At 36.6% G+C, this 25095-nt stretch overlaps 1 protein-coding gene across 2 annotated transcripts in view; it reads left to right on the forward strand.

Moving 5' to 3' along the window:
• The window catches only part of LOC149791173 (dual 3',5'-cyclic-AMP and -GMP phosphodiesterase 11A-like), a 325685-nt gene that overhangs the window by 228832 nt on the left and 71758 nt on the right, over positions 1-25095 (forward strand). For both annotated transcript variants that reach the window (XM_089969623.1, XM_089969625.1), the window contains exons 4-6: positions 13457-13546; positions 18322-18459; positions 20095-20156. In XM_089969623.1, the coding sequence (XP_089825749.1) occupies positions 13457-13546; positions 18322-18459; positions 20095-20156 (290 nt within the window). The remainder of the gene's footprint in view (positions 1-13456; positions 13547-18321; positions 18460-20094; positions 20157-25095) is intronic.

A 25095-nucleotide genomic window follows, 5' to 3' on the forward strand; every position in this document is an offset into this window, starting at 1 on the left:
AATATGAATATCGAAGACATCAATAATATATTAACCGAGATTTCAAAATTAAAAAATCAAGGAGTTGAATTATCTGATGGTCTCGACAGCGAAAGAATATTATCCGATTATGAGATTATTAACGAACAATCGAAACGGGGGCGTTTTACCCTGGCCCGCGAGTACGCTTTTATAAAACGATTACAACATACGATCAATGAGAACCTGTACCGCAATGACGTAAATGCATTCATCGGGCTATTCACTGCCGTTGAGACAGTACGAAAAAAACTCGGACGTGTTTATGAACGACGCCGGGAGATTTCTAGTAAGATTAAAAACATTAGAAGGATTATAGACGAAACCCCCGTGGAGCCCCCAGCGTAACGGAAGTGGCGCATCGTTGTTATACATTTCCCCCCCCCCCCGATAGGTCGTGGTAACGTGCGTCTGACGCGACAGATTCCTGCCACAGGGAAATTAGAAATTGCGGAGCAATTTGCAATAATGGTAGGTGAATCACTTACTACTCGGCTAGCCAGAGAGCGGCTAGCAGCGCTTAAAAAGTTCATACCGTTACGAGACAGGGTCCGAAAACAACTTCAAACGCGGCAACAACTACAAACTGATTTTGCTGTTGGAAGCGAACAACTCTTTGCCCCGGTAAAAAGCGCAACTGTGCCCGTCATCGGTGCGCTTGAAAAGATAGCGGCTCAGACCGAGCAAACAAAAAAGTCTCTGGAAACACTTCCCGCGAAAATAGCATTCGCTACAACACGGAGGCTACCACCACTCGCTATAACCGAACCACAAGAACCTTATGTTACAATGGCCGATGAAGAAGAACCAGGTGCTACTGCAAGAGCACCAGAAGAAGAAATACAGGGAGAAATACCGGAGGAAATGGAAGAAGAACTAGAACAAAAAGATGAAATGCTGCGTCGACCCCATACTGTGCTTAAAAAGAGCACAATAGATAAAATTAGAGGCTTCGACAGCGAGGAAAAATTAGTTGATTTTACTGTTACAACATTTCCTAAGCGTATACGAGATACGTATATCAATAGCGGTTACGAAACGTATATAAATTCGGCGGAAAGATGGGCAAGAATAGTGTATTTAACAAGTATACACAGCAGTATAATGCCACCGCGCGATCCCAAGTACAAAGCATTCCTCGAGAAAGTAAAAAGTAAGAGACCAAAAAGAGGAAAAGGATACTCTGTTGGTAAAGAATCCTACGGTTTCGTTACTTGTCCTGGTAATATTCTCAGTGATATATCACGGCTGGAGGTATTAATCGGAGGAAAACGAGCCGGAAATAACTCTCGTGAAATCATTAATGAGGTCGCTGATATTTGCAGGCGGTTATTTGCAGGCGGTATCATGGGCATTAATACATATCGAACGCTCATAGACGAGTTAGTGGATGATTAAAAAAATTATAAAATTGTCGTTTTTGTTAATTTTTGTTAATTTTTGTTAATTTTTGGTCGTTTTGGGGTCGTTTTTTGGTTGTTTTTGGTCGTTTTTTGGTTGTTTTTGGTCGTTTTTGGTCGTTTTTGGTCGGTTTTTACGGGTGAAAACCCTAGGAAATCATTTAGAGAAAATCGATGTTTTTGCTGAAAAACCGACCAAAAACGACTATAGGCAACAAAAAATGACCAAAAATGACTAAAAATCAAGAAAAAAAACAGAAAAAAGCCGGATTTTTATCGAGGGCAAAAACCCCAAGGAAATTTTGACAAAATTTATTCCGGTTTTCCACACGGCGGTGGGAAGGGGGGGGGTGATCAATCACTAATTGGAAAACTGGTGTTTTTATAATAAAGATGATCATACACTACAACCATGATAAACCAGTACTCGTCTACGTGGTAAACTCGCGATTGCCTGTTTACCGCGCGTACTATGGAGATGGTCTCGGTAGCACCATTGCGGGGTTATTTACAAGAATGGCTCCAAAAGTAGCGCCGTTAGCCAAACAATTAGGAATGAAGGCTATTGATGTTATTCGTGATAAGGGAATTAGTGCTATTGGAGATGTTGCCGGAAAGGCGTTTTCTGCAGCAAAGGACAAACTAATGTCGTTGGTGAAAAAAAGAAAACAGAAACCACCGGTGATGCCATCAACGACAGTGATGCCTGCGAATATCAGTAAAGTAATAAATAACGCCGTGGAAGAAAACTAGAGTCGTTGGCGGCTCAGTCATTGATGACGACTCCGTCGTTGGCGACTCCGCCATCCGCCGATGCGGCAACCAACGCGCTCATGAACGCGATAGCGGGGAGTGGTCTTAAACAGAATTCAAAGAATTTACGACGAAGACGACGTTGATGAATTGTAATTGAAAACATCAACATGATAAATAATAAAATGTTTGCGCGAACCGCTGATCCCGCGTTTGATATGGACGCCCTAGTGCGCAGGGATGATTCTGTCCGTGATTATCAATTTTATTCCTATCAACCACCACAAGCCGACCTACGATCGCGAATTGAACTTCAAGTCCAAGATACCAGTAGATACTTTTTGCCGTGTGAAGCGTTTATCGAAATCGAAGGGGAACTTGTAACAAATGCTGCCGATAATGCACCGTACGCAGATGACCCTCGTGTTCGAGTTGGTTTCGTCAACAACGGTATCATGGCGTTATTTGAGAGCGCCAGATATCTTATTGACGGGCGAGAAATTGAATCAATAGAACGCGAGGTTGATGTTGCAACAACGATAATTGGGCTAGCAAGATACTCCGATGATTATACAAGATCGGCGGGCCCATCTATGATGTTCGCAAAGGACACCACTAATAACGCTGATCACCTTCAGTACGTTAACTTGCTGACGGCAAGAGATAACGCAGTTGACCCACAGGCTGAAGCAGCCAACATAGACCGCAGGACAAGACCAGGCGCTGATTTCACTATTATAAGAAGTGTTAACAGTGATTTCAATCTAGGATTCGCAACACGATTAGGGATGTTGCAAGGACAACGCCGACGTTTTTCATGCGCGATTCCGCTCCATCACATATTTGGATTTTGCAGAAATGTCAGAAAAGTTATCTATGGGGCCAAGCATACAATCGCGCTAACGCGAAGGGGCGATGATAACAATGCAATATGGCATGCCGCTGGCGTCGCTAACGGTAAAGTCGTTTTAACTAAAATAGCATTGTGGATGCCGGTGTTGACTCCATCAGTTACCACGGAAGCACGATTGTTATCATTTATGGAACAGGGGGGAAAATCGTTGTTGAGTTGGCTAGCGGTAACAACTGATGCTAAAGAAGATAATGTCGCTGATACGTTTACATGGCACTTGGCATCAAAACAAGGCGTTTCGGCCCCACGTCATATTTTTATAGCGCTACAGAATAGGAATCGATTGGGTAATCAAGAACGCAGCCATATGATATTTGATCGATTAGGAGTCAGGGAGGTTTCGCTGAGAATAAACGGACAACAGGAACCATCCGAGGATATACAGCTTAATTACGACAACAACCATGTCGCACGTGTGTACCATCGATTGCTGTCATATATGGGTCGTGATCAAAACGTTGACACCGGTTTGCAAATATCACAACTTGATTTTAAAAACCTGTATCCGATTTATTACTTTTCGTTGGAACATCTTGATTTAACGAGACAATCCGTCGTTGATATACACTTCCGAGCTCGTATAGACCCGGGTGGTGTTGATTATAGAGCGGTTGCTGTCATTCTCAGCGATAAATCAATGCTGTTGGAAGGTGTTGGTGGACGAATGAGAATCGTTGATGCGCCAGTGGAAAACATGTAATTGAAAACACAAACGCGTTTACAATAAAAATGTCGTATAGTGTTGTCGGTGTAGAGTTGACCGATGGTCAAGTCAAGAAATTACGATCAAAGTCGGCTAAACAATGCGGGACCACAATAACGTTAAAGCCGTCACAGATGGCAGGTGGTAATCATAAGATATCGTTGACGGCGCGTCAAATAAAACATTTCAATGATGCAATGAAGAATAAAAAGGGTGTTCAAATAACTTTCTCAGCCGCAGCAATCAAAAACATGGAAAAGACCGGTGGGATATTTCCGTTGTTAGCTGCAATTCCGGCGTTGATTGCCGCGGCCGCACCAGCAGTGGCTAAGGCGGCGGCGTTGGGGGCCGTTGGTACCGCGGCGGCAATGGCATTGAAGAAGGCAACCGGGAAAGGCTATAAAAAAAAGAAACGAGGACGACCCGTAGCCGGAAAGGGTCTAAGACTACCGGGAACCCCGTATTCATGGTACTCGGGGAAGGGTCTAAGACTACCGGGAACCGTTTATTAACGCAAGAGTCTATGCTTGAGGAGTCAATGACTCCTATGTCCAATTTTGATTTAATAGATGCCGCAAACGCGTTAGCGATAAAAAAACTTCAGAGGTGTTTTTATGAGGGATCAATTACCAACAAAACCAAGGAATATTGAAACCGGTATAATTAACCTCGATAAATCCTCCGGAGCGGGAACTCATTGGGTTGCATACGCGATTGATCCGCGTGCGATCGTCTATTTTGATTCATACGGGTTAGCTCCGCCGAAAGAATTCATGCGGTATATCCGGGCGTGTTCAGCCCCGGTTTTTTATTCCACGCTGCCAACACAACAATTAAGTGACCCACCGATATGCGGCCGTGAGGTATTGAACGTACTCGCGTCGATTTCATCATCGCGGAAACCACCTCATGTGGTTGTAAACGAATACACTAGTGGGAAATTTAGAGACAATTACATTAGATAATAATGATTGATATCTGGGGACGACCGGTTTCGGCGCTGAAAAAATCCACGGAAACGCCCGCCACCGATGACATAAAAAAACTAATCGAGGATGAAATCGCTGATACGTTAAATCTAACCAGTGTTGACCCGGGCGAAATAGTTGTATTTCAAGACCGCCAGGGTAAATTAAAATCCAGTAATGTGTCACTCGACGATGTTTTAATACGACAGCGTGATGCCGCCGAGGACACTATCGCGTTGTATACCAGCGACGGACGACTCAAACCGGGTGAATCCATCCTGACGATAACGAATAGGGTAACATTAATCCAAGACGGTTTTATAAGGTTAAATAGATTGGTGACCGAACTTGACGCGCAGGTGAATAAATTCGCCGAGGTGGAAAAATCTGTCACAGGTATGCAACTCACTACCGCTAGTTTTTTTGGGACCCCGACGGTAACCGAACCAAATCTTGCGGAGATAAAAAAATACTATTTCGGAGTTTACAACGCTGTCGGGCCAATTTTACACGTTACGAAAAAATGTTAACAGGATCGATGACAACTTTGATAAATTCTTTGGTAAAAAAAATACCAAGCCGGATGAAATTACAACAACTATAAATGATATCACCGCGTATGGACAGGAAATAAGAACAATCAAAACTGATGTTGCAGCGAACAAAGGGAATATAGACGCGCATACAGGGGATATAAGAACGATCAAAACTGATGTTGTAGTAAACAAAGTGAATATAGACTCGCATGCACAGAGTATAAGAATAATCAAAACTGATATTGCAGAGAACAAAGGGAATATAGACGCGCATACACGGGAAATAGGAACAATTAAAACTAATATTGCAGAGAACAAAGGGAATATAGACGCGCATACACAGGAAATAGGAACAATCAAAACTGATGTTGCAACGAACAGAAGGAATGCAAACGTGCATGAACGGGAAATAAATACACTCATCCATAAGGTTGCAGCGCACAGGAATAATATAAACGAGCATGAAGTGGAAATAAGAACGATCAAAACTGATGTTGCAGCGATCAGGACTAATATAGACGTGCACGAACGGAAAATAAGAACAGTCGACAATGATATTACAGATATCAGAGACAGACTACCGGAGGTGACAAGGCGATTTGAAAAAATAAAAATCCCTCATGAAAACACCATCAACTCGGTATACACAATTCGGCATGGATCATTCACTTGGACATCTTCTACACAGAATACAATAAATATCACCGCAACTGTTAAGGGCATTTATCGATTGACACTGGTTTCAATGATGCAGTTTAATATATCATCGTCGAGTTCATCCGGGTTTAACAATACAATATCAACGATTATAGACAAGGACGCAACTGAACCGTTTACAATTAGAGCCGTTGATAGAAATTTAGTCAGGGCAAACATTACATGGTATGTGGAATTTGTAGTGGATCTAAGTAATTAAAAACACTAGCTCTTTTAAAATAAAAATGACCACCAAGGTAATTGAATCAGAGGTATCACCGACGTCACATCAATATCGATTCGATACCGTAAAAGAATTCTCCGCGAATTTGAAAACGCTTTCCGAACAATACCGTGTAAAAACAAAAAAATACCGTCGAAAAATAACCGCCATCGACGCGGCCGTGTACTCGGTATCCGGTATAGTAGCTGGTACCGGTGTTATTTTATCCACGGTGACCATGATGGCCCCGATCGCTGTTCCAATCGCTATCTCCGCGGCGACAACAATTGCTGGAGTCGCCAACGCAATCACTAGAAAGATATCATCGTGTTCTCAGAAAAAACTCAACGAGTATACAGTAAAACATCAAATAGTATCTGACGCGTACTCGAAATTATCCGGGTTGATCTCGTTGGCGATAGATAATTCGTTCATATCCGATGTTGAATTCTCCACGATGGTCCAGTTGTATGACTCCGCGATGTCAAAAATCGAGGATTTTCAACTGGAAGCTGAAAACCACGTCGCTGAAACCACTTCAATGGGCTTAAAACATTCTCCTGAAAACAAGCAGGTTGTTAATATTCGGTGTTGAAATTGAACACTAAAAACAGCGAATAATAATAATGTCGCTGAACCCCGAAGGGTTTCAATTGCTTCAACGGATCGCGGAGAACACCACTCCGGTACAAACAAGTATGATATCAATAACATCGACGAAACCCGAATTCAGTGTGAACTTCCCATCATCGGTTCCGTGAAGGAAATAGCGCTGGCAAAATTGCGAGTATATCACAGTTGGCCCAATATCCGAGCGGACGTATTTAACGGACAACAACCTAATAACTCGCTGGTTTTTGCATGGACAAATAAACCCGATGGGACCCCAGACTGGAAGGAGGTTACAATACCAACTGGGTCATACCAAGTAGAACAAATCAATAAAGAATTTCAACGCAGGATAAAATCGATCACAGGAAAAGAATCAAAAATAGATATTACGGTTCATGAACCGACGTTATCGTCGACGATTGAAATAAGCACACCGGGGTATATGGTTGATATTTATAACAGTTCAATAAGAACCATACTAGGATGGCCCGAGAATCCACCTCATGGAATCCCCGCGGACTTGCACACGAATGCGCAATCGTATCATGAAATTAATCCCGGGTATCGAGATGATTTGTCTATTATAAAAAACACGTTATTACCCAGTAGGTTTATATTTCAAAACAGGAATACCATGCAATGGTATTTTCCGTATAAGGAAACTCCTGAATCGTCCGCCGTGGTCACAGTTAGTTTAAATGATATCGCTAGTGCTTTTATCGAGATTAATCGTAATTACCAATTGCAACTAGAACAGCTACGGAAAACAAAAGCACGAAAACACGTTGAGGTGTTAAATCAACTCATATCAGACATGGAATATATTAATGAGCGAATCGTTAAAACAATATCCGCTAACAGCGATGGTAATAAACAAAAATTCCTAACCGAGTATAATATCACAGAAGCCGATTTACCCGATTTCAAGTTTCCAGGATACAACGCGCCAGAACTAAAAAAGTCTCTTAATGATTTTCTCGGCCCATCAATTATCCTCAGACACGATAACGGAGATGGTGGTAGGCATATTGCCCCGTACAACGTAAATATCGCATCGGTGATAGCAATCAATCTAGTGTGTGATGTTATCGAAGGGAGTTACCAGGTGGATACCAAGCAATCAAATCAGGCTCAACAGGGGTATATCCTTTATTCATTTTCACCAACAGCCCCTCCGGGATTTTTAATCGTTGAGAGTCCGATTAATCCGGTCTATATGCGATGCCATAATCGATTTTTAACGAGAATTAATTTCAGACTTACCGATCAGTCAAATAACCTAATTGATCTACAAGAGGAGGAGTTAGTGATCACTCTGTTTGTAAAATCATTGTAAATAGCCACTTAGCAGCAGAGGGGGCGATGACATCGACGCGGTCGTCGCGCTTTTTTACCCGACGCTGACGACACTGGGATCGCTGAGTGCAGAAGGAATATTAAACTAAATGACGTTCCGGACAACCCCCCCGACGACGACGTCGTTTTTTTTTACCAGGCGCTGACGACGCTGGATCCGCTGAGTGCAGAAGGTATTAATTAAGCCAAATGACGATTGGACAAAATGTCCGATTCGCCCCCTCTGCTGCTTATGTAGGCGTGAATTAGTTTCGTTTAGTACATTTACACTGTATTGAGGATTTATGTAGACGTGAAATAGTTTCGTTTAGTACATTTACACTGTATTGAGGATTTATGTAGGCGTGAAATAGTTTCGTTAGTACATTTACACTGTATTGAGGATTTATGTAGGCGTGAAATGGTTTCGTTTAGTACATTTACACTGTATTGAGGATTTATGTAGACGTGAAGTAGTTTCGTTTAGTACATTTACACTGAAATGAGGCTGTCTTTAGACGTGAAATAGTTTCATTTGGTGCATTCACACTGTATTGAGGATTTATGTAGGCGTGAAATAGATTCGTTTAGTACATTTACACTGTATTGAGGATTTATGTAGTCGTGAAGTAGTTTCGTTTAGTACATTTACACTGGATTGAGGATTTATGTAGGCGTGAAGTAGTTTCGTTTAGTACATTTAAACCGAAACGAGGCTGTCTTTAGACGTGAAATAGTTCCATTTGGTGCATTTACACTGTATTGAGGATTTATGTAGGCGTGAAGTAGTTTCGTTTAGTACATTTACACTGTATTGAGGATTTATGTAGACGTGAAGTAGTTTCGTTTAGTACATTCACACTGTATTGAGGATTTATGTAGGCGTGAAGTAGTTTCGTTTAGTACATTTACACTGTATTGAGGATTTATGTAGGCGTGAATTAGTTTCGTTTAGTACATTTACACTGTATTGAGGATTTATGTAGGCGTGAAGTAGTTTCGTTTAGTACATTTACACTGTATTGAGGATTTATGTAGGCGTGAAGTAGTTTCGTTTAGTACATTTACACTGTATTGAGGATTTATGTTGACGTGAAATAGTTCCATTTGGTGCATTTACACTGTATTGAGGATTTATGTAGGCGTGAAGTAGTTTCGTTTAGTACATTTACACCGAAATGAGGCTGTCTTTAGATGTGAAATAGTTCCATTTGGTGCGTTTGCACAGTACTGAGAGTGTTATCATTGAGCTTTTTATTCTTGGATAATATTCTGTAATGTACTATGAAGGTTTATGTAAACATGGTGCCTAATATGATTAAATAAACAGTGAATCAAGGTACTTAATCATGAATGCGTTAGGCAGATTTAACATACACAGCTCTTCGCTGAGGGCACACTCAAAGCAAATATCCAGATGTACAGGAGAATGCCTAAGTAACGTTATTGCGTAACTTTATTAAAAAAGGTAAAAATGTATACATTTCTCAGGTCCTCGATGTTTCCATTATGTGACAGTTTGTAAAGATTTTACAATTAGAATAATTCCATACACACACAAATATATATATATATATATATATATATATATATATATATATATATATATATATATATATATATATATATATATATATATATATATATATATATATGTGTGTGTGTGTGTGTGTGTGTGTGTATGTGTGTGTGTGTGTGTCTGTCTGTCTGTCTGTGTTTCATATGTGTGTTCAGTAGCCTAATTATTATTTGTATTTGATGTAATTTTCAATATTTGTGCTTGAGTTTCAGAAGAAAAAAATACTATCTCCAATATTTTTTTAACCTGCTATAAAGTGTTTGTATGATGATGATTTAAATTTTGTAATTCAAATCGTCAACAAAATTATCAACAATTAATTGTTTGACGAATTTCGAAGATCAATTTTCATCTCAAACTGTCATGAAGCCATAAAACACGCATCGATTATTGGCTTCAATTCATTTTCAATGACAAACAAAAATTACATTGTTAATTTGTGTTGGAATAAAAACATCACAGCATGCTCCAAAAGTACATTTGCCACTCTTCAAAAAATTCAATCACAATTTAAACATTCGTATTGCTTATTAAAAGTATTGCTCCTTGTTGAAAGAGAATATGCGATTGAAGGTTTTCCTTTGCGTATTGTAATTGTCTTTGGGATGTATCGGCAGGTTGAACGTATCTAACTGCCTTTCCATATTCTGAAATACTTCGCTACATCTTTAAGAAGCAAAAAAATAAAAATAAACCGAAAAAGAAAATATCAAGTGACATTTTGTTATATTATTTCATTATTTGATATTGTATTCCCATGTACAAAGAGCCCTGCTTCCCTGAGTTTAAGACTGTTTCTGGGTTGGCGTGAATATATTATTACATAGCTGTCCAACAGAACAAAGTGCATCAGCAAAATCGACTTGTTAATTTATATGAACCAGATTTCATTTTACGAAAATTGTCATCCGTTACGGAAAGCTACAGTTTGGTTGTCTATTAATCTACATCCGGTTCCCATTTGTCAGAATAAGATCTTCACTCAACCTGCGATGTAGATTTTCTAAACTGTGATAGAAGATTTTATTTTTGTCTGCATGTATAATGAGGGATAGGTTAAACTAAGAACAAAGACAGGATATAGTGTGATCGGTTGATGTTAATAAATTTACTTCCGAAGACAAACCTAGCAAATCAAACAAAGCCTCTACTTGTAAAAACCACAATACTAGTTACAAAATCATCAGACGATTTAATATCAAAATTAAAAGAAAACACGTATTTTTATGAGTCCTTTTTATCTCGCTTAATACTTTCTATACCTACGCCTAGTTAAACACAATTTCATATTTCTAAGTAACATTTGGATATCTCTAAATAATCTCTCCTCCCATACTTAAATAGCTTATACCTAACCTTTTGGAGGTTATACCTAACTATTTGGAGCCTAAACCTAATTATTTGGAGGTTATACCTAATTATTTGGAGGTTATACCTAATTATTTGGAGGTTATACCTAATTATTTGGACCGTAAATCCTAATTTTTGGCAGCATAGTAATGAAAACGTGTCAAAGCTTTTTTGCAGTAGACCAAAGATAGCAAAGTCGTTTTCATAGATTTAAAGCCTTTTGTAATTAGGACGTCATTTACAAGAATCAAAATTTAGCACATATTCTTATATTGTTTATCTTACCACAGGTTTCTAACCCTTTATTCGGAATCATAGTCCTCTAGTTCTCTGTCTGTCTGTCTGTCTGTCTACCACACTCTGCTCCTTTATCTGTCTCTTTCTATATATGTCTGTGTGTCTGTCTGTCTCTCTCACACACACACACACATACACCATCATGGTCGTACTCCCCATGTCCTTAGCTTTCCACGACTTTGTAGATTATGTAATCAAAACCCAAACTACATAGAAACCGTAGGTAAGGTAACGCAACTCACGATACCGTAAAAATTCGAGACGTCAACCTCAAGCCTTGGCACGTGATCAATGTGTCATTTAGAATTATCTTATGAGAATTCTAAGGGGAGGATTCTGTCCCTAAATTGCTCATATATTGTTGCCCATCGAACTGTGTTGCCACAATTAGACCACTGCATGGATAATTCTTGTGTGAAATATTAATTAGTTTATGTTGTCAGATCATCAGATTCGATATTAATTAGATTATGTTGTCACATCATCTGACTCGATATTAATTAGATTATGTTATCACAGCATCAGATTCGATGTTAATTAGATTATGTTGTCACATAATCAGATTCGATATTAATTAGATTATGTTATCACATCATCAGATTCGATATTATTTAGATTATGTAGTCACAGCATCAGATTCGATATTAATTAGATTATGTTATCAAAGCATCAGATTCGATATTAATTAGATTATGTTATCACATCATCAGATTCGATATTAATTAGATTAAGTTGTCACGTCATCAGATTCGATATTAATTAGATCATGTTATCACATAATCAGATTCGATATTAATTAGATTATGTTATCACAGCATCAGATTCGATATTAATTAGATTATGTTGTCATAGCATCAGATTCTATATTATATTACTTTGTCACCGCACCAACTTCAGTATTAATTTGATTATGTTATCACATAATCAGATTCGATATTAATTAGATTATGTTATCACATCATCAGATTCGATATTAATTAGATTATGTTATCACATACTCAGATTCGATATTAATTAGATCATGTTGTCACATCATCAGATTCGATATTATTTAGATTATGTTATCACATAATCAGATTCGATATTAATTAGATTATGTTATCACAGCATCAGATTCGATATTAATTAGATTATGTTATCACATAATCAGATTCGATATTAATTAGATTATGTTATCACAGCATCAGATTCGATGTTAATTAGATTATGTTATCACATAATCAGATTCGATATTAATTAGATTATGTTATCACAGCATCAGATTCGATATTAATTAGATTATGTTGTCATAGCATCAGATTCTATATTATATTACTTTGTCACCGCACCAACTTCAGCATTAATTAGATTATGTTATCACATAATCAGATTCGATATTAATTAGATTATGTTATCACATCATCAGATTCGATATTAATTAGATTATGTTAACACATAATCAGATTCGATATTAATTAGATTATGTTATCACAGCATCAGATTCGATATTAATTAGATTATGTTATCACAGCATCAGATTCGATATTAATTAGATTATGTTATCACATCATCAGATTCGATATTAATTAGATTATGTTATCACATCATCAGATTCGATATTAATTAGATTATGTTATCACATCATCAGATTCGATATTAATTAGATTATATTGTCACAGCATCAGATTCGATATTAATTAGATTATGTTATCACAGCATCAGATTCGATATTAATTAGATTATGTTGTCACATCATCAGATTCAATATTAATTAGATTATGTTATCACATCATCAGATTCGATATCAATTAGATTATGTTATCACATCATCAGATTCGATATTAATTAGATTATATTGTCACATCATCAGATTCGATATTATTTAGATTATGTTATCACATCATCAGATTCGATATTAATTAGATTATGTTGTCACAGCATCAGATTCTATATTAGTTAGATTACTTTGTCGCCGCACCAACTTCAGTATTAATTAGGTTTATTGTCGCAGGAGCAAACTCAGTATTAATTACATTATATTGTTACAGCATCGAATTCGATGCTGGTTAGTACATGTTGTTGTTTTTTTTTCAGTTGCTGACGGCTTACCTGACATTTTGTGGAATTGCCATCTACAATGCACAGATCTTCGAGGCGTACTCCAAAGAGTATGAGAGAAACAAAGTAAGGATTTACAAAAGCGGCGATTCTAGCCTTGATTGATTTGATATTGGGTCGTAGTAAAACGAGTTAAAATAAATAAATATGATAATTCTAATGCCCAGTTTCGCCTAATTCCTATGTTTGAGCATAACCACAACAAAAATGGACGGTTGTCGAAGCTTAACCACGTCATATGAGAGGGTTGTTTTGAGCTTAACTACGCTTAACGGAATGGATTGTTTTATGTCATGTGACAAGATAAACTATGGAAACATTATAATACTGCAATGCTGACTCTTATCAAACTACTGACGTCTGATTGGTTAGCATCCAATCCCTGGCAACTCAAACGTCATAATTCTGAGTCGCGTCAGAATTTAAGCACGTGATTGCTTGATAAACGCTGAATCCTGTCTCAAACTGTTGTCTCCCTTTCCTATTTAGAAAATAATATTTTGATGTTTCCATACACCGTGTGTCAATGTCATTGGTACCCAACCTATTATTGACTCAATTCCACAGTTAATTTGGTATCTGATTTGAAATACTTCAATCAAGCCACAATTCATGTGAGTTTTTGTCCCATAATTGTCACAATGTATATGTCTTGGGTAGCTCTTTAAAGACTATAGTTTAATTTCACCTTTGCGCGGCAATGCTTGACAGCATAACAATTTCTGTAGATGGATTGAACTATCCAGATACTGATAAGCTGTACTAAAATAGATACTGATATGTATTATGGCGATATTGATATGTACTATGCCGATGTTGATATGCACTATGCCAATATTAATATGTGCTATGCCGATACTGATATATACTATGCCGATACTGATATGTACTATGCTGATATTGATATGTACTATGCCGACATTGATATTTACTATGCCGATACTGATATGTACTAGGCCGATATTGATATGTACTATACCGATATTGATATGTACTATGCCGATATTGTTATGTACTATGCCGATACTGATATGTACTATGCCGATATTGGTTAAATGTACTCTGCGTACGGATATTGATCAGGTAACTGGCTGTGGAAAGTGACATAATAAAAATGGTAAATTTATTATTTTCTCAAATCGTTAACACGTTAGAGTGGTCAATTTTCGAAGTTGATCCTAGTATGAACGTGGTCACTTTAAAAGTAACATGAAATCACATTGTGTGACCGCGATTACTTTAAATGTAACATGAATTCACATTGTGTGACCGCAATTACTTTAGTATTAACATGAAATAATATCGTGTAACTATGGATACCATACAACTAAAATGAAATCACACTGCATGATCGCAAGAACTATTCCAGTGGCAGGAAATTGCATCATGTGACTGTGAGTACTTCATATTTTATGTGAAGTCATTTCGTGTGACCGCAGGTACTTTGAAAGTAGTATGAAATCATAGTGTGTGGCCGTCGATACTTTGAAGTAGCATGGAATCATATTGTGTCACCGTGATTACTTTAAAATTAACATGAATCACATTGCATCAACAGGTAAAGAATGAAAACAAGTGTAATAATTTTGATATCTCCCATTTCTGGACTATGTTCAAGATGATTCTCCTCTTTCCAAAATGAATACTGTTTACATCACAGTGTAAATAATTTCAGACTTAAAACAGATTCCTTCAAGTCTTTAAGAGTGTGCTTTTGTTAATAAATAAATAATAAAAATTTTTTTAAAAAAATTAAACCCCAAAGCAAATCTTCTTTTACAAACATCGACAAACCTTCATTTTGCAGGATTTACTCAAGCGCCAATGACATACACATTGTTAACAAAATATTGGACAAAAACATGATTTGACATATGTATTTACTCAAGCGCCAATGACATACACATTGTTAACAAAATATTGGACAAAAACATGATTTGACATATGTATTTATTCAAGCGCCAATGACATACACATTGTTAACAAAATATTGGACAAAAACATGATTTGACTTTTGTATTTTCGACTAAAAGTGATATTATTATAATAGTACCTTATAGTCATCTCTCTGCACTAGTCTGCGGTTTGGTCAAAATAAAAGAGTAATTTTCATCATGCACTAAATATAATCTTACATTTGTGTCTATGTCAGCTGATATTAATGAAACTCATTGTATAATTTCAATAAATTGCTCGCAGGAAAATATTCAATATTTGACGGAAGTTCGTGATACACACCAGTCTGGTGTATATTTTTAATTCTCTATAATCATTCCTTTACTCCTTGATTTCTTTCATAGAAATCAGAAATGTCTGTATAGATAGATGAAAATTAATTGCTAGATCGTCATGTGAGTGTGTCTGCTATACACGCGTGCATATAACATCGACTGCTTACAGACCTTCAAATTCACTCTCATCGTTGAAGGACTGGTCGATCTAAATACGATCTAAAGGTTTCGTTATCTTTTAACAATCAAGAAATTGTCATGGGAGATTACAATATTGATTTCCTCTCTGAAACTAACACTTAAGGCCATATTTGATACAACTGCAAGACCGTACATAGGTAAGCAATGCTCGAAACAAGAGTAACAAACTGTACTTTCTACCCTGATCAACACATGTACACTAACCCCTATTACAACCTTAACGAGATAAACGTACCCTGTTTCACTATTAGTGATCTACCCCATATTGTTCAACTCGTATGCGACAGAACGCAAATAAAAAATAATTCACTCTTCTGTATGCAATACCGATGCTTTAGTAACGTTCTTGAAAATGAACACCTCTCTGAACCATCTCAAACTATCAGCTGATTTTCTTTTTCTAATACAGACCCAGGTTATGATTTGTCTATCTGGAACCACTGTTTTCTTACTGTCATTACGACCCCTAATTTAAGTTGTTGTTGTTGTTGTACGGTCTAACGCAAATTTTCAGCACAAGATATGCTATACATTAGTAGCGTCGCTAGGTGGGTGCGGGGGTGCGGACCGCACCGGGTGACACCATCTCAGAGGGGTGACACCAAAATGAAAAATTGCAAATTTTACAGAGCACACACTGCTCGGTCTAGTCTGATTTCATAAGCGGATAACCGATCATAGTTAAATACATGACTAGCAGGCACAGAAGTGGCGTCGCTAGGGGGATGCGGGGGGGGGGTGGTGCGGACTGCACCAGGTGACACCAACAGAGGGGGTGACACCAAAATTACATTACTAAGGATTCTGTATGGTCTGTTACGGAAGGAGAACCATGGGGGTGACACCATGAGCTACCGCACTGGGTGACACCAACCCGAGTGACGCCACTGCTATACATGGTGGATAATATAAATGGTGGAAGAGGAACCCGGGAAAATCCAGGAAAGAACCACCGACCCACCAGAAGCTACTGGCAAGCTTTCTCACATACCCACATTGGCCGAATCCGAAAATCGAACCCACGCAGACAGTGGTGAGATGGCAGTGATCCGTAAAGATGAGCGCTTTAGACCACTCGGCCACTCGGGGCTTCTTAAAATAAGTAATAGAAAAGAGCGAAAATCAACACGTTTTGTAAAATTCAATAAATTATTTATTTCCTTAGAACACAAAATGAAATGACAGATATAACTTACGGTAATGCTAATTAAATCCCAAATAATCCTAGAAATTCAACTTAGGTCCTAATCAATAAAGCGTTGAATAAACTTTAGTGATATTCCAAATAATTTCCAACGCTGAAGGTGTTGATGTTCCTGAAATGGCCTGCAAAATCTAATGCACTAATGTACCAACGGCCTGAATTGTAATGACATGCCAACAGTCTTTTGTTGAATGACAATAATATAATCCAAAGTTTCCTTGTTTGAATTCACAGTAATGTAATCCAAAGTTTCCTTGTGTTAATTCACAGCAACATAATCCAAGATTTCCTTGTTTGAATTCACAGTAATATAATCCAAGGTTTCCTCGTTTGAATTCACAGGAATATAATACAAGGTTTCCTTAATTGAATTCAGTGTAAGTCATGTTACTTTCCAAATATTATTGAGCACTTTATTATTCCAGAGAAGAATAATTTGGATTAAATAATTTCACCCCAAATAAAAAACCGATCGCAACAAAAAATTCTGCCTCAAAATCTTATAGTACGGATAAATAATTTTTTCCATTAAACAAGATTATTTTATTTAAAAAAAATAAGATGCCAAGAATAACCCGGATGAGCGCCAAAAGTTAGTTTCTAGAAAAATTAAGTATGTTGGTTAAATTTAATAAAACACGTTGAAACAATGCCACAGGAAAATAAGAAGTGAGGATGACGCCACAATTGGAATGAATCTGATTTCGAAGTTCTCTCCTGATATACACCTTCTATTACGACTATATTTCACAATATACCCCACGTGACGGATCTTACTGCTCAATGTATTTCAAAATTGCCTATTCATTTCACCTAGCCCAACCAACGGGAAGTTTCTGAATTCTTCTAGAAACATCCGAATTCCATCAGCTAGTGAAAAATTAACTCCAAGTCGTCATTAAGTCATTTTATTAAGAATATTATTAGTAATTGTCAAAATATAAGTAAGGATCTATGTATATATCCTATGCAGTTTTACGCTATTAGGAGACCCTTTCACGTTGGCAAAATATAACTAAACATATTCTATACAATTTACAGCCGTGAATAAAAATTACATAAATTAGAAAAGAATATCTAATATCACTTTTTGAATTAATGCTTTGATATACGCGACATCCGCACAGACTCTGTTTATAGACAATATTTAAATTTGTCAACTGTAATATACCTTTCGGTTTACTTCCCGTTGATTTTTCTTTCAGGCTTTGCTTGAGGTTGTGCACGATCTGTTTGAGGAGCAGACGTCGTTGGACAACGTCATCTCTAAAATTATGCAGAGGGCGCAAACATTACTGAAGTGTGAGCGCTGTTCCGTACTGCTGAAGGACCCAAATGCAGAGGTATTGATTAAACTGTAATGATAAAAACCGACACACTCCAAACGTTTCTTTTGAATTAGACCCCTTAAGGAGTAAACCAAGTTGAGGCTCAGTTGTCGTCTGCTATAATTATCATTGTAATCATTATCTGTTTCGTCCTTCTTTGTTAAAAAAATTATTTGCATTGTGTCGTCTGACGATTATTGATGTAAAGGTCAGGCACTGCACATATTTTATATGTTTGAAGAATTGGTTATAAGAAATTATTGTTGAGAAAATTATACCTTTCAATATTTTTTCAATACCCACGATTTCCACCTACGTCTTTCGATAGATAATGTTCGTCTTCGTTTTCGTTCATCCAAAGATTTTCTCCAACAAGGATTCTAGTAATTCGATTCGTAAATTGCTAATATTCTTTTGTAGTCTTTGATATTTTTCAACTTCCGAAGTCCTTTAAAAATAAATAAAAGAAAATACGAAGATCAAGTTTCTATAGTTTGGTTTAATTACGTTCAATGTCATCGTGGAAGCTATTATATATCTATCTATCTATCTATCTATCTATATATATATATATATATATATATATATATATATATATATATATATATATATATATATATATATATATATATATATATATATATGTATGTATATATTACAGACTTGGTTAATATGTTTGCATTTGCGTTGGGATCTTAAAACTTACAACGTTCTTTCTAATGATGTTTGTACACCCTTCTATCCCGCTTCATCATTTTCTTTATATTTATTTTTTATGTTTTAACGATTCTGGGCGAGGTTGATAAGTAGCAAAATCTGACACTTTACTAAACGTTTGGTTCGTTAGAACTTTAGACAACAAATTTTGCAAGGAATATAGTCTTCAATTTGGAATAAATATGGAAACTTTTGCAGCATAATATCATCGATAAACTCGACCACTAGGAGACGTTGGTGATTATTTACAGGATAATTTCCCAGTTCTGTCTGCTAAAGTACTATTTATGATTTAGTACAATGTGTGCTCCAAGATCGTGCAGATATGAAACAAAATACTATTACATTTTGCCTTCGTCAATTTACTACAATATTTCACCCGACATTTTTGGAGATTTTGTCAGACTCCTACTACTTAAAGTATACTAGTGACTCACACTATTCATAATTGTGGTTTATGGACTTCAAAACTCTAACTGTGACTGACTGCTTGAGCTGACAACCCCGTGTAACCCCCAGATACGTTCCGCACAGTAGCTTTCGAGGACTATGGACGTTTTAGCCATATCTGGAAAAAAATGTTATAAGGCGTCGGTAAAATGCAGTTACATGTGTTTGATATTTTCCTCAGTATACTGTATTTCTGATTTTTGTGGGTTTTTTGTGTTATTCTTTTCTTTTTTGGTTTCATTTCCTTGTAAATTTAATTAAATATTGTGTTTACAATTCATGCGAAATATGAAACACAGTTTTAGTCATTATGTGTACCGGTACTTACAAGTCTAATACCATAATAAAACAGTTGTGTGTGTGTGTGTGTGTGTATATATATATATATATATATATATATATATATATATATATATATATATATATATATATATATATAAAATCGGATATAAAATTAATACTAAAGTGTTATTCAATTTTCAGAATGTTTTCAGCAAAGTCTTTCAGTTGGGTTGTCAGGTCTCCAACGACCGTTCTGCAGAGCAGTAAGTTTATTTTGCAATTACGTTTAAAAAATGTTACATCAGGTTCATTTGAAAATCATATTATATGTTTATTCACGTCCATTATTAGGTCATATTTATAAAAACATTCGTGGACCTTCCTCTGCAAGGTTATTTGAGCGTTCATCTGATTTTAGGTATCCAACCATCGGCTTCTGGCCTTTTAAAGGCAACAGTCTTTCTTACTTATTATCTGCTGAATGTATCATGTATCTAGGTTATTCGAAAATGTACCGTTATACAGCCTTTTATTTTTTGTTCAATATAAAATATATAAATTTTTTTTGGAAAGCGCATATTTCAATTCTTATTCCTGCATTTGATAAAATTCCCAACTTCGACTTGAATTTCGATTGGGAAACATACGCATTAGTCATGCTATAGCGGTTGACCATCATGAAGAAGATAATCTGACAGCGGTCGCTCAATGCCATCCTCTGTACAATCGAGATTTTGTGTCTACGTTCACTTTTATCTGATATTAGTTTGATATAATGCATTATGACTAATGGTATTTTATCGTTTTCATAGCGGCTGCATAATTCTGAATGCCATATGTTAATCAACAATTAATTAAAAAACAATATACAATAAATCATAAAGTTCATTTGATTATCCGTGATGACATTTCTAGGCATATGAATAAGTTCGCACCGATATTCCGCCTGGCAGTTCAAAGAGAATGATGTTTTGTATTTTGTTGGATACATGGCGTTCTGTATATTTTGGGGGAGGAAAATACCCGGGATAACCCAGGAAGAACCCCCTTCCCTAAATCGGAGCGGATCAGTAAAATTCAGCATGGCAGTTCAAAGTGTATGAACAGGTCCAGCATTACAGTTCATTTCTTTAGATCTTTATCGTAGCTTTAACAGTTTATAGAGATATCTAGCACTGGGACATCATGCCGCAGACATGCTGCAGTATGTCAAATTCAGTCACATTATCCTGACAACAGGCCGAAAGTCCAAACATTAATCTCTCAATGCTGAGCTCCAAGCGAGGCGTCTGCTAGTTCCATTTTTACAAGTCTCTGATATGACTTGGCTAAGGTTCGAACTCACGAACTACTGTATTTGGGGCGGACGCTCTAACTAGTTACACCACCTGAAAGGTGTGATAAGAATTCGAAGCATATGAAAATGATCGCATCATAATCCAGCATGACTATTCGAAGCATATGAAAATGATCGCATCATAATCCAGCATGACTATTCGAAGCGTATTAATAGGTTCGCATCATAATCCAGCATGACTATTCGAAGCGTATTAATAGGTTCGCATCATAATCCAGCATGACTATTCGAAGCGTATTAAAAGGTTCGCATCATAATCCAGCATGACTATTCGAAGCGTATTAATAGGTTCGCATCATAATCCAGCATGACTATTCAAAGCGTATTAAAAGGTTCGCATCATAATCCAGCATGACTATTCAAAGCGTATTAAAAGGTTCGCATCATAATCCAGCATGACTATTCGAAGCGTATTAATAGGTTCGCATCATAATCCAGCATGACTATTCGAAGCGTATTAATAGGTTCGCATCATTGTCCATCATGCTAATTTAAAGCGAAAGAATAGGATTGCGTTGCTTACCAACATGATAATTCAAAGATAATGAACGGGATGCCAAAGCAGTACCTTAGCAACAAAAGAGAACAAAAGCAACGAATGGAGCCATTTTGAAATGGTTGTCTTGTCATAACGCATAACTCCCTTGTGGACCAAGTCATATGTATACAGTTACAATTCGAGTTTGTAAGAGCTACATTATTTAACAAAATCATGTCACTCTTGTTTGAAATACTTTATTTTATTTATAGTTCATTTTATCTAGATGTTCCGATTTGCTAAAAAAACAACATTGTTCACCATTTATTCTAGAGGATCCGTTATGCTGACAAACATTGTTTACCAGTTATTCTAGGGGGTCCATTATGTTGCAGTTATGTCAACTTTATAACGATGGTTTTGACTCATTAATTATGTTCAGTTTGTTTATCATTCGTTTGAATAAATACATGTACCAAATAGTCAGCACACTGAAATAATCTAATAATATTACAGTGCACACGATCTCTATTACAGTTAATTGGGCATGTAATGTTATTGATCAACATTAGAAAATCATTACACTTTTCCACGCATTGATAGATAAGGTATACTGTTTTAATTTCTCTTCTTTCTTTTGGTGTGTTGGCTGGGATTATAATGAATTACAGTATTGGAAAATGGTTTCACCATTGTTTGCGTTCATTTCTCCACCCAGAGGTGTCGAAGTCTTATCATTTTTGTCTCAAAGCAGATTTACGACCATTTGTTGCGGAACCATTGCATCTAAGGCCTGAAGTATCACATTGTGTACTTTTATGAAGATAAATGTCCGTTTCACATTGCTACATGTGACAAATTACAAGCGAACAAAGCGACGAAAAGAAAGAATCCTGGATGAAATATTGTTTTGCGTCATATATAAACAGGCAATGATAAGGGCTACCAATAAATTTGCCCAGTTCTTCGTGTTAATTGTATCGGTTAGAAGCGTGTCTGCAACAACATAATCTTAAACATTTGCAATAGTGTTTACTGTTTCAAGATTTATTGATGCCTTTAAGTTTGCATTATGCTTCCATGTACCTTACGAAACAAATATGGTGGCATAGAGATTAAAGTGTCAGATATAGTGTATTTCTCAGTGTAACGTTTCAAACAGTGTCATGAATATGTTTCTCAGTGTGACGTTTCAAACAGTGTCAGAATATGTTTCTCAGTGTAACGTCTCAAACAGTGTCATGAATATGTTTCTCAGTGTGACGTCTCAAACAGTGTCATGAATATGTTTCTCAGTGTGACGTTTCAAACAGTGTCATGAATATGTTTCTCAGTGTAACGTCTCAAACAGTGTCATGAATATGTTTCTCAGTGTGACGTTTCAAACAGTGTCATGAATATGTTTCTCAGTGTAACGTCTCAAACAGTGTCATGAATATGTTTCTCAGTGTGACGTTTCAAACAGTATCATGAATATGTTTCTCAGTGTAACGTTTCAAACAGTGTCATGAATATGTTTCTCAGTGTAACGTTTCATACAGTGTCATGAATATGTTTCTCAGTGTGACATGATGGAATCCAAAGACGGGAATGAAACCTGAAACACTTTACATATTATACCCTAACTTGCGAATATTAAAGAAAATCTTGAACTAGCTAATTAGAAGCATTCAAATCAGCCGTGGTACCAAACGACTTTTACATAGACACATCTTTCAATAGCATTGCCAAGAGCAACGAGAAAGATTATTATTATTATTATTATTATTATTATTATGTCCTTGTGTATGTAGGTGTGTGTATTCGTCACGTTTGAACATGAATGATACAATAACAATATTACATATTAGTTTTTTTAAAGTCTTTGCTGGAACATGGCGTATACGACAATGAATAAGCTAGACATGAATCCAGAACAAAATCGAAATAACTCAGGGTTTAAAACAATTGACACATGCCTGTTCATACGTCGCCAAATTATAAAGCAATGTGTTACCCTTATATCGCACACAAACAGGAAAGTGTTCTTCCTTAAGACTCCTGTCAATTTATTTGTTGCCTCACGTTTTCTAGCCTTGTATTATTGGAATAGTTTAATGTCATCGTGTCTCCCTGTAAATTAGCAGCAATAACAAAGAAAAGGCGGTTATTGTTTTGTTACATAGATGACATAAATGAGACACTCGAATACAGTACAGATCGGACAAACAATTTATCAACAGCAGCTAATTTGGTGGAGTTCTAAGCCTGAATTAAAGATCTCTCTCTCTCTTTCTCTCTCTGTATCTGTATATATATATATATATATATATATATATATATATATATATATATATATATATATATATATATATATATCTATATCTATATATATATATATATATATATATATATATATATATATATATATATATCCGAAATTATGTGACATATTCACAGACTATGTTGACAACTGTAGATTAGAAATCGTTGCCATATATTTTGTCGGAAAAAAGAATACAGCAGACTTACAAGATTAGTTAGTAAGCAGTACGCGTGTAGATGAAGTAGGAATGAGTGGGAAATAAACATTAAATTCAATCAAATTGTTAGAGATGAAATAGGAAATACAAACGAGGGATAAATTAAAGTATATGTAAGGGTAGAAGTTAGATGGAAGGGAATTGAGGAACTAGGAAAAGAGGATAACAACGCATAGGGAATTGAGGAACTAGGAAAAGAGGATAACAACGCATAGGGAATTGAGGAACTAGGAAAAGAGGATAACAACGCATAGGGAATTGAGGAACTAGGAAAAGAGGATAACAACGCATAGGGAATTGAGGAACTAGGAAAAGAGGATAACAACGCATAGGGAATTGAGGAACTAGGAAAAGAGGATAACAACGCATAGGGAATTGATGGTGCCCTGCAAATGTCCCAAACTACATTCATTTAAAATAAATCAAAGAATTTAAGAATATCATTTGAATACATATGTGGCAAATAATGTTTGGAGGTTGTAAAGATAAAACACCAAAATATGCCAACGAACACGCACTTACATAACAGTATGTTCTCCCGCGTTGAATTATGATGACTCGGCAATATATGTAATGTGAAACAATTGTATGTGTGTGTGTGTGTGTGTGTGTGTGTGTATTTGGATTTTTAACGTAGCTTTAACAATTTGTGACAGCTTAAAGTGATGTTTAGCACTGGGGCATCATGCCGCAGACATGTAGCATGATGTCCCACCCAGTCACATTATTCTGACACCAGGCCGACCAGTCCTAACACTAACCTCTTAATGCTGAGCGCCAAGCGAGGCAGCTGTTAGTACCATATTTTGAAGTATTTGGTATGACTCGGCCGGGGTTTGAACCCA

This window comes from Sinohyriopsis cumingii, chromosome 9 (assembly GCF_028554795.1).
Source record: "Sinohyriopsis cumingii isolate HCF-2022 chromosome 9, ASM2855479v2, whole genome shotgun sequence".
Classification (NCBI taxonomy): Eukaryota; Metazoa; Mollusca; class Bivalvia; order Unionida; family Unionidae; genus Sinohyriopsis; species Sinohyriopsis cumingii.